The sequence below is a fragment of the Paroedura picta genome, chromosome 11 (assembly GCF_049243985.1).
Source record: "Paroedura picta isolate Pp20150507F chromosome 11, Ppicta_v3.0, whole genome shotgun sequence".
Classification (NCBI taxonomy): Eukaryota; Metazoa; Chordata; class Lepidosauria; order Squamata; family Gekkonidae; genus Paroedura; species Paroedura picta.
The window spans coordinates 2,533,173-2,545,250 of record NC_135379.1 but is presented as its reverse complement, the minus strand read 5'-3'; the positions used below and the strand labels follow the sequence as shown (position 1 = coordinate 2,545,250).

General features: G+C 43.4%; 1 protein-coding gene across 3 annotated transcripts in view; it reads left to right on the top strand.

Moving 5' to 3' along the window:
• The first annotated feature begins 12 nt into the window (after positions 1-12).
• WNT3A (Wnt family member 3A) overlaps positions 13-12,078 on the top strand; it is a 129,311-nt gene continuing 117,245 nt past the window's right edge. The window contains exons 1-2 of one of the 3 annotated variants that reach the window (XM_077304522.1): positions 13-27; positions 2,061-2,192. In XM_077304522.1, the coding sequence (XP_077160637.1) occupies positions 2,140-2,192 (53 nt within the window). In that variant the 5' untranslated portion in view covers positions 13-27; positions 2,061-2,139. The other 2 variants (XM_077304523.1, XM_077304521.1) reach the window with 2 other exon arrangements.

Below are 12,078 nucleotides of genomic sequence, written 5' to 3'. Positions count from 1 at the left end.
GAGGGAGGAAGGGCGCCAACGGCTGAGGCAAGCGGGGCGCTGGTTTGGAGGAGGGAAGGCCGGCGCATGCGCCGGGAGAGAAGCGGGGCGGAGTCGTGGGCGCGCGAGCTGGTGCGGAGGGTCGCGTCACAACGGCCGTTAGAACGCCGTTGGGACACCGGGGGGAGGGCAGAGAGAGAGAGACCGTTGAGCGGCTGGCTCGCGACCGTTAAGGGGGGGCTGTAGTCAAAGTGGGCGGGGCTTACTGCTTTCCCCCACTTTTTTACCTCAGGGCTTCTGAGTTCGAATTGTATTTCCTGTCAGAAGTTTGCTATTGGGTGTCCTTGGGCCACTCACCTTCCTGGCAGGGTTGTCGTGAGGAGAAAATGGAGGAGAGGCGAAAGATGGAGCCAGTTTAGGGACCCCTTTAGGAAGGAAAAAGGGGAGGGGGACAAATGAATTAGATATCCCAAGGAGGTAATTAGGGTTTGTTTTTTAATATATCTGCTACTACTGTTATATTTCTAGACCACCACTCTCCCAACATAATAGCAGTGCATTAATACATAGGTTTTTAGATGTCATGTTTCAATAAAAGTGATTACAATCAAACCAGCTTTTTTTGTTTAAATAAATGCTTATTAAGGCTTTTTGAGACAGAGATAAAATCTAACAAAAACTACCAGAAAAAGTAGGGGAGAGAGATAGAAAATATAAAGAAGCTTCCCATTTTAAATTGAGAATTTAACTACTAACGGTAGTTAATTAGCTCCCATAAAGCCTCTGCTAATGAAGGTTCTTATTCCAGTGGGTAAGAGACTGGCTGTAGGTAGGAAGACAGATGCTCCCAAGTCTTACTGGTACAAACTGAACAGCAGTATGCATAATCCACTGCAAAAACATGATGGATGAAATGTGTGATACCTTAATATGTATTGTGTGATATGCGTGATACGTTAACATTAGAAAGATGTGAATGTTGGAGGTGCAGGCATTGAATAAGCAAATACATCATGAATTTACAGTTCTAAACCAGCTCTCAATTCGGTGAACTGGTTGGTGGGGATATGAACCATAAAACACTAAAGAGTATATTCACAAATAAAAATCACTTCTATCCCTAAAATCATTCCCAGCTAAGACATACACAACCTGTTCCAGAATCTTAAATTTTAGTTAATAATATTCCCTTAATATTGGGTATTATCCCTAATTCTTCAGTGGTCCAAATGCCCACATAGAAAATTATTCCCATCCCATTTTAATAAGAACATCTTCTGACTTACTCTTGGAGGATTGCATATATTTATTCCTATCAATTTTTCTTGTTCAGGTTAAACTAGAGATAATATTAAACCCGTCCAACAGGTATAGTCAGGGTTGAATGTGAGCAGGATGTTGTCTGCAAATAAAGAGCTCTTAAAACTAACTGAAACTATCCATAAGCCTTGTGTGCATTTATCTTGTTGACTCGCTATATCCAACCGTGCTAAGAAATACCAGTCATGAGCATCAGTGGCTTATGCCACTGACTAGCCTAATAGGGCTGCCAGCTCTAGGTTAGGAAGTACCTGGAGACTTTGGGGGAGAAGCCTAGAGTGGTCAGGATTTGAGGTGGGGAGTGACCTCAGTGGAATATAATGCTATGAATTCCTCACTCCAAAGCAATAATGATATATTAAGGATAGCCACTCCCTAAATTTTACTAATAAAATGACAAAAGAGAAAATACCATCATCCCACTGGCCTCCCTGTTTCCTTGGAGCACCAAATGCACACCTGCCTCCAAGACCCTGTTGCTGCTGGGCGAGAGGGCCAGCCAGAGCTGAGAAGAGATATGCTCAGCCCTGCTCTATTCTTTACCTGAGGCCCTAAAAGGATTTTGCCTTGGGGAAAAGACTGTGGCCTCTGCAATCCAGATTGTGTGAGATTTTCAGTGCACTTTATTGCAATGTAGAATGAATTTTATTTTAAGGTGACCTGGGTCTTGCTTGTAGGGTTTTAAAGTATTCTAAAAATAAACTTATTTAGGCAAATTAACATTTCCTACTATTAAATGCATTTTCCTTTCTCTTTAACAGCCTGATCTTGATCTGTGTACTTCAACAGAATATAATTCAGGAGATCCACATCTGGAAGCTCAGGGTTTTCCCTTGGTTTATGATCTGGGCAGTTGTTCGGGGGAAGTGCCCACATACACAACCATACTCAAGGTATTCTTGCTTTCATTCATGGAATGTATATAAAACTCTGATGTCAGGCCATCTGAGACAGGCAGTTTATTATGCATCATTTGTTATTTGCTAAGAATATATTTTTTTTGCTCTGCACTACATTTTCTCCCTCCAGTTTGAGTTGTGGGATGGATAAACAATGAAACTGACAGCTAGGGCTGGCAGGTGCCCCTGGCCATTGGTGAAAGATGGAGGGGTAGGGTTGCCAGATCAGGTTGCAACACTCTTGGAGATTTGGAGATGGAATCTGGGGAGGACAGGAACCTCAGTGGGGTACCATATTAGGGAGCCCACCCTCCAAAGCATCAGGGGGACTGACCTCTGTTGTCTGGAGATGAGCTGTGATCCCAGGGGATCTTCAGATCCTATCTGAAGGATGGCATCACTACTGGCAACTAAGATGGGCATTTCTTTGCTTATAGGAATGAAACAAACAGTAATTCATTTTATTTTGGATATGCCATTTGAGACTCCACAGACATTACCCCAAAAGGAAAATGGTCGCTTGATGTTTTGGGTAAAAAAGCACCTGGGCTTACCTGTAAAACCAAGTTAACAAGGTACTTTAAAATGTTAATTTGGGCAAATCAGCATTATCCTATATATGTGAATTTAAAAAAATTAGTTGAGGAATTCTGCATGAGGTTTTATAAAGTGAAACATTTAATAAATCATAGTCCTCTGCGGTTTATTAGGTCTTATATGGAGTAGCTATTCTGGCACTTGGATGTCCTGAAATGACATTTTCAAGGTCCCCACCATCAGTTTTGAGAAATAGTCATTTGTCTACTTTGAAACCTGTAATAAAACTGCTTGAACAGCCAGCCCATGAAAACATGCACAGCACTCTCTTCTGGAGTCAGACAGTGAGAATCCATCCAAAGCATAATGTATACGGGTTTTATATTTATGGGATTTGAATCTGACTATTTCCATTTTCATCTGCTTACTCTCAAGATGATAAGCAACATATTCCACCAAGACTCCTGCTGTAAAACCTTAATCCCTTCTAATGTTTAAGGTTAAAAAAAATAATTTGCCTGGTGTCTTCTCTTACACTGGAACTTGCTTCCCTCATATTTTTCTTTGATGTCTAGTTCATGTGACTTATTTTTAAATTATTTAATATTCAAAGGCTTGCCAGCTGAACACTGGCAGAAGCTGTTCACGAATATGTATCTGTATCATCCTTGATGCTCCAAATTTGCATTGCAGTTTGTAATATCTATATGCATTGGTTTTGGCTTCTTCCCCTCCCCCCAAAGCTAAGAACCAGAAGGATGTATTTTAATATGTATTATACACTTGTGGCGATTATCGTCTATCCTCCTTCCCTTAAGGGTTTAGGAGACCATTGACAATTTGAACCTTCTTGATTCTGCACAGAACATCCAGGAACAGATTTCTAAATGTCAAAGCCAGGAATGGTCCATTCTTTCTTTGTTGTATGAATCTCATTATGTCCACGCCCACAGCAACCTGTAGTACTGGCCAGTGTTCTTCTGGGAATACAAGTTGAGGTGCTGATTTATTGTAACCTCTAAAACTCTAAATCAGAGGTGTCGCATGCATTTGTTGTGAGGGCCAAATCTGACATCAATGTTGCTTTGTCTGGCTGGGCTGGGTGTGCCACAACATGCAATGCCAAATTCCAGGGATATAAAATTTATAAAGGACATAGGCAAACCCAATTCACAATGTTATTTTTAATCAACATGCTTATGTGCTTTCAGTATGTCCACCCACTCCCAACTCTACTGCCTGTTACTCCTTAGCACTGGGTGGGTATACAGGAACATAATGCACAGCCTCTGTCACTGGGCAATAAAGGCAGTGACCAGCTGCTTGCAGGCTGGATAAGAGCCTTGGATGGGTTGATTCTAGCCTACAGACCATAAGTTTGACCGACACCCCTGATCTAAATGCTTTGCATATACAGGCAGGCTTTCTTCTGCGTTTTGAGGGCAAAGCCTGTAGCATTTAGATCAGGGGAGTTGGTCAAATATACACCTTGTGGGCTGGAACCAGCCCATCTAGGGCTCTTATCCAGAGTTGCCAGGTCCTCCTGGGCTACCGACAGGGGGTAGGATTGCCAGCTTCAGGTTGAGAAACTCCTGGAGATTTGAATGTCCAGAGGCTGGCATCCAGAGTGCCAGCCTCTGTCATCTAGCAACACTCAGCTTACAGCCTAGAGCTGGTCTGACTTCTGGGGCCTGTAATACATTTTCAGAGTAATTGAGGTACAGAGGTGCAAACAATGATACCAATTAGAACTGATGAGATTCAAGAATTTGAAGGAAGTTCTAAGAAACACGTGTGAAATGGTAACCAATTGATGTGTAATAGGATATTCCCCTTTAAACCTCCTGGTTGTTCTAACCAGCACATTCAACGTTGGTCCAGTGTAAAGGCAATGGTGAAAAGGGAGTTGCTGAATGCTTCTGTTTCCTGAGGTTGTTCCTGTATCGCCGGCTTTTGTAGTCATTAAAAATAGCTGAGCAAAGGGTAAAAAATCTTGCAATGTTAAGCAAAGTGGTTTTTGTATTTCATATCTGCTGACTTGCTCTTATTACATGCTCAGCTTGTCAGGGCCAGGCTGGGGCAAGGGTATGGATCTGAGTCCAGGTCTAAAGCTGCAATATGTGTTGGCTTTTGTAACTCTGAGTCCATGAGTCCTGGAGTCAGGAGTCTGAAGAGCTCTAACTTTGTTCTGCTACTTCATCCCAACATAATTACCCACCTGACAGACACCTGGTGAGGTAGGTGGGGCTGAGAGAATTGTGACTGCCCCAAAGTCACCCAGTTGGCTGCATGTGGAGGAGGAGTTCTCCAGATTAGAGGCTGCCGTTCTTTAACCGCTACACCATGCTGGCTCTCTATAAACGCACTCCAACCAATTGGCAACTTTTGTTGTGTCACTTCACTCCCCCACATCACTGAAGACGATGCACTTCTTTATGAATATAGAAAGATAATTGAAAACAGAGAATTGCCCATCCACCAAAGTCCTGATACTTGCCAATAAGACCTGTACAAATCCTGCAATCACAACATTTCGATCGAGGCACTAAATGGTCGTAAACATTGATGCAATCAATTCCACCTGACATTCATAGCCTGATAAATACCAACGAAGAGTGATGTAGACAAACTGGAGTGTGTCCAGAGGAGGGCAACAAAGATGGTGAGGGGTTTGGAGACCAAGATGTATGAGGAAAGGTTGGGGGAGCTTGGTCTGTTTAGCCTGGAGAGGAGACGACTGAGAAGGGATTTGATAATCATCTTCAAATATTTAAAAGGCTGCCATATAGAGGATGGAGCAGAGTTGTTCTGTCTTGCCCCGGAGGGACAGACCAGAACCAATGGGATGAAATTAATTCAAAAGAAATTCTGTCTAAACATCAGGAGGAAGTTCCTGACAGTTAGAGTGGTTTCTCAGTGGAACAGGCTTCCTCGGAAGGTGGTGGGTTCTCCATCTTTGGAGATTTTTAAGCAGAGGCTGGGTAGCCATCTGACGGAGTGGCTGATTCTGTGAAAGGTTACGGTGGAGGAGCGATAGAGTTGTGAGTGTCCTGCATAGTCCAGGGGGTTGGACTAGATGACCTATGATATCCCTCCCAACTCTATTATTCTATGATTCTATGAGAGGCATGCAGGATTTGATTTGCCCTGTCAAGTATGGAAGACAGCTAATAGAATCTAAAAAGGCTCTGGCAGTTATGCAGACCTGTTGTTTAAAGAGGGCAAAACATCGGTTCCCAAATGTGATTGTAGTACAGTCCGCCAAGCTATTTTTCCATCCATCATGGGAATGTGAGCGTTGTGCTTTCCAGGAAGATGTGACAGACCTCTTTGGACTCTCCCCAGCTGCAACTGAATGGATTGATCCTTCATTGAGCAGGGGGATGAACTCTATGACATGTATGGCCCCTTCCAAGTCTTATGATGATTCTATATAATTTAGATATTAGTATTTAGGGGAATTGCCCAATTGGTCTGCCTACCCAGTGTATCAACTCGGTTAGCAATTTTATGTTGTTACTAGTAATCAAGCCCGCTGCAGCTAAATGCAGCGGGCGCTAGACCACGGAACCCCCCGCAGCCACGCGGAGCTCGGCTGCCGGGGCTCCCTGCCCAACGGCCTGACGCTGCGAGAGGCGCTTCGCGCCTCTCGCAGCATCAGGCCGTTGAGCAGGGAGCCCCCAGCAGCTGCGCTCCGCGCGGCAGCGGAGAGTTCCGTTTGCAGGCAGCCTGAAGCGGTGAGAGGCGCATCGCGCCTCTCGCCGCATCAGGGCGCCGGGCAGGGCTCCCTTGCCAGCGGCCTGACGTGTCGGAGGCGCTTCGCGCTTCCCGACGCATCAGGTGGCCCTGAAGGAAGCAACTGCGAGCCGCGCTCCGCGCGACTCGCAGTTGCTTCCTTCAGCAGGCTAGGAATTGGCCCGGCCGATGGTCCGTCAGGAGGAAGGGGCCAATCAGGCCCCTTCCTCATCACGGACAAAGCCCTCCGCCTGAGGGCTTAACGAATTATTTAGTCCGTGGCGCCGCGGGCGTGTTAAGGATATGCTTCCTGTGTATAACTCTACTCTGTGTATAACTTTTCTGTGTATAACTTTTCATACAATAAATAAATATGGAATATTCTTCTTTGAGAAATGCTCTTCTTTGAGCTGCCTGCTTTTTCATGTATGCTATTTGGACCTCTGAATGACCTTTCACAGATAAATGAATGTGTAATGCTGGTGGAATCAAGTTCGTTCTTTCCATGCTTCCCTCCCCCCTTATAGATGGAAATAAAGTTCTATCAACAGAACTTCATTAGGATGTACAGCTTGTTCTAATATGAGGAACACAGATTTTGACATAGGCATAAGAAGGGAGGACGGCTATTAACCCAGGAACTGCCAATCAATGTCATGCACTAAATGAACTTTGACCTTGCACAAGAAGAACCTTGATTCTTTCAGGTGCAAGGACAGAAATGGAACCTTGCTGAACTATAACATCACTGTCAAGAGGCCCCATTCCCTATGGGACACCTGTGTAACGCTGGTGGTGATGGAGAGGGGAATCAAGGGGGTTTGCTAAGTTCAGCGAGGGCAAAGAATAGATTCCCTGCTTTAATAAAACAATCATTTATTTACTTAGCACTACATACATACCTCTCGTTGCTCTTTATGACCTAAGAAGCAAAAGAACATGTCTTCAGGTGGGTAGCCATGTTGGTCTCAAGCAGCAGAATGAAGTCTGAGTCTAGTGACACATTTGAGACCAACAAAACCTTCCACATACTAGCTCTGATTTCTTAACTGTTATAACACACTAGAGCATTGCAGTAATTGTTCCTGGAAGCTTCCATGGCTACAGGGTTAGGGAGGTATGATTTGGTCCGATTTATCAGAAAAACCCAAACCAATGCTGATTTTTTTGGGGGGGGGTTCCCCCCTAATTCCTCACAGGAATGCACTAAATCCCTGAAACCTGAATCAGTTCCTAGGGTTTCTTGACAGCCCTGGAAGGATTTCTTGAATGGGTGAGAGTTAATTAATTTTTAAAAATATTTTGTTTAAAAGTTGGCTATTTATCATATGACTTTATAATGGTCATTTTGATCCAATGGCCAGTGATGGGCCAGGAAGGGGAGGGGCCTGAGGTGGGCATGTACATAGCTGTGCTTCCCAACTATATTCTGTACCATTGTGCCACTTCTGGGGTTTCTCAAAGCCTGAAAAATGTTTCTGTGGTTTCTCAATGGTAAAAAAAAAAAAAGTTCAGAAAGGTCAAATCAATTCAGGCCGAATCAACCTGAATTTTTGAAAGCTGATTTTTTTGGGGGGTGGGGGGGTGGGAGAGGGATGCCTGAGTCCATCTTGTCAAATAAACGGATACTACCTTGGTTTTCTCCTATTGTTACTGATTTCCTCTAGTCAATGAAAATGGCTTTATTCAAAGACCTAGTAAAAAGTTGATGCAATAAATATTCCCTTTCAATTAGGGAAATCCTGTGCGGGGGGGGGGGGGGGGGGGAGATACCTGCCCCTGGGCTGTGGCCTCCACTGTATTTAAGCTTTGTTATTGTCTGTTTCAATCACTATTTTTGATGTGTTTAGTTTTGTTGCTGTTACCTGCTTTGCATTAGTATAACCAGTAACCAGTGGAGGATAGAGGGGGAATTTACCAGTTGAAAGAAGGTGGCCTAGATCCTGTTGCTGGAGTCACACAGGAAGTGAGTTCATCATGGCTTCCAGGCATGTTATTTGGTGGCAAGAACAACCAAATACCAGAACATTGTTGGTGTGATTACCTCACTTCCTCAGTGAGTCCAGTAATATGAACTAGGCCTGTTTTCTCTGCTGGTCAGTCCCTCTGTTGGCCAGCTGATCAACGGCTGGGGGGCAGCATTTGGTGGTGGGGGATTCCGACCTCTTCCTGGGAGGTCTGGTAACCAGTTTTCAATGAGAAAGGTGGGTTTATAGATGTTTTTATATACATTTAAATACCCCCATATGCCTTTTGAGGTTAAATTACGCAGTTGGAGAATTCAATACATTCCCAACATCTTCAGTAGTTTGACCCTCAGTGTCCAAAATATGGATAGATTTTAGCATCTCCTTCCTACCATGCCAAGTTGTGGTTCTTTGGAATCTGGAAACAAATCTTAGAGCAGTCCAGGGGAAGAAACGGATCAGTGTTTTCCTTATTGTTTTAAAAACTCTACTTCTTAATTAACCAAAAGTACAAGAACAAATGTTGCAGGAGAATTTTCAGCAAGTTCTAATCACTACTGAGTAGCAAAGTCTTACATTCTTACGTTAAACACCCCCCCCACACACACACACACACATTGTATGGCTTCACCTCCCGTTTCTTTCAATTATTCATTTGCATTGACAGCTGATATCTGTGATGTCCTTATCTCCAGGGAAACAGATCGGCTGTTGCCATTTGATTTTTTCCTAATGGAATGCATTTCAATTACCATCTTAAGGCTGCGTCCCCAGTGAATCACCCTTCTTTAATATGCTCTGTTACTTTTCTAAAATCCTATGTGGTGGGTGTTCACTTGCGTCTGTAGATAATGTGCGTGTGTTTTCTTGTGGGGAGGGAGAGTTATAGCCTGTTCCTGACAGACATATTTAGCTGGAATTCCAACTATATCAAAGGTGCAGGGGGAGCAAAAGTCAAAATGTGCAGACCGGGGGGAAAAGAAGGAAGAGAATCTAGCTTCTCGGGAATCTGAAAATGCCTCCCTCTAGATGAACACTGGGAACATCAGTTCATTTCAGTGTTCATTAGTTGTTTCATGTTTTTAAAATGGAAAATCCATTCAGAGAATTTGCTAGGGGGGAGGCGAGGAAGAAGCATGTGTGTTATGTCTCAAGCGCTAGCCAAGCGATGCTATGCAGAGCAGCTGTATGCAGAGCGGCTTCAGCTGTAGATTTGTAGAACTCATTGAAAGCTTTCTTTCTTTCTTTCTTTCTTTCTTTCTTTCTTTCTTTCTTTCTTTCTTTCTTTCTTTCTTTCTTTCTTTCTTTCTTTCTTTCACAAACTCTAGCCCTTGATATGTACTAAAAGCCAACACTGGGGAAGGCCTCAGCCTCTGTTGGCAGCATGCGAGCACTCCAGGGCAACTGGTGAGCCACCATATGGAGCAGTATACCCGACAATGTGAACCACTGGTGCGATGTAGCAGGGTCTATATCCCTCAGCCTAAGATTCCATATGAATTGAGAGAAGAAGAGATGGCTTTTTGTTCCCTGCTTTTCACTACCCAAAGGAGTCTCAAAGCAGTTTACAATTGCCTTCCTCTCCTCTCTCCACAACAGACACCCTGTGAGGTAGTGAGGCTGAGAGCGCTTAGAGAGAACTACTTTGTGAGAACAGCTCCAAGAGGACTGTGACTAGCCCAAGGTCACCCAGCTGACTGCATGTGGAGGAGTGGGGAATCAAACCCGATTAGAGGCTTAACCACTATACCAAGCTGTGTGTGAAATCCATAGGTGAAGGAACACAGAGGCATTGGAATCCTTCAGCTCTTCATTATGAATCAGCTCATGGTACAAACTGTACTGCAACCCCCTGGACAAATCCCCTAGTATATCCACAATGGAACAATTGCAGGAAATTGGTTATAGATTGATTTAAATCTATTGAATCCCTAGTTGATCTAGCCACATGCTGCCCAATTGGAGTGCAGCAAATACCTTTGAATCCACTGGCTCTCACGGGGAGACCAGTCAGCCACGAGACAGTTAGTGGCACAGGATTATGATCCTGCCTCAGACCTCAAGCTCCAGTCCTCAGTGGATCCACATACACAACACAGTGTACGCTCTTTGTTAAGATAAAATTCTGTTTTCCCAAAACACTGCCTTGTGGAATATTTTGCAAATTAAAATTTAATTTCCCCCCCCCAAAAAAAGGTTTATAGTTGATTTAAATTAAAAAGAACTTTAACATGGCCTTGAAAATTTTGTTGTTACCCACAACAGAAGAACAGTTGATAAAAATGGTTGAACTGGCAGAATGACCAAGCTTACCTCTTTAATGAGAGAAAAGACAATAGCTGTATTTGCTGTAAATGGAAATCTCTTACAAACTTTTTAAAAACATAATCACAGTGTAACAGATAAGTAAATTTGATTTATATTTGTCACAGATAAAATTGGAAGCCTCTTTCTCCTTCCTTTTCTTCTTTATTTTTAGTTATATATTTCTCGGTTTCTTCTTCTGTCTTTCTTTTACGTTAAGTTTTAAAATCTTTAATAAATATTATGCTAAAAAGAAAGCATTTGGGGGTGGAGAACAATGTGGTGGAGATAACTTTTGTGAAACTGAAATTTGACTCGAAGCCTCAGCACAGCGGGAGGTGTGAAATCAGTAATTAAGAAGCAGCTAACTAATAAGCTTGCCCCCGCCAAGATGGCATATCGAGAACGTGTTCTATATAGCTGGAGGCAACGGGGAGCTTCATAGGATTGTTTCTGTGCGCACACATCAAGTGGGTAACTACAAGTCCCCCAAACGGGCCAGCTTTACCATGCAGTAGCATAACACAAAGCAGTCTGCTGGAACAAACAGTTGCGCAAGAAGGCACCATTTCCCTGTCCTCTGCCATTGTCTGTTGGCATCTTTATTAAATCATGTGCTCCAGTGGCGGTTGGGTGAAATGTAAGGGCTCCTTAATGATCCAAACAATCTATTTCTAGGGTCTAAGTTTTTATTAGTCAATGGTATCTTGGTAGAGAATGAGTCGATTTGCAAAAGCTTAGAGCAGCCTTTTTCTACCTTTTGACCGTGTAGTAACCCTTGAAATATTCTTCAGCAACCCTGGAAATGGTGCCAGTTGGCCACCCCTCCGGGCCATGCTGCCAGAAGTCGCACATTTGCAGTTTGTGCATGGCATCACTCACAAAATAAAACTTATTTATTTATTTATTACATTTGTATGCTGCCCTCCCCTAAGGCTCAGGGCAGTTCACATAGAACTAAACAACAATACATCGAACTCAGTTATTATAGTGAATAAAATATAACAGTAATAATAGCAATAAACAGAGAAATAATATTTTAATGTTGCAAACAAGCTAAGAGGACACAACTGGAGGAGTTGTTTTAATCTCTTTTAAAATGTTAGTTTCATCCACACATCCATACTGCCTCTGTTCCAAGCCACCAAACAGCACTCCCCAAAGGGAATTCCGCCCCCCCCCCAAGTTGGTACCCTTCAGACCATCTCATTTTGAGAATCTGGCTGTTTTAGGAATGGGCCTTGGAGAAATGTGGTGACCTCCTTTTAACCACCCCCACATATACAGTCTCTTTGGTCAGCAGAGTTTAAATATGCAGAGGTGTGCAGCAGCAGCTA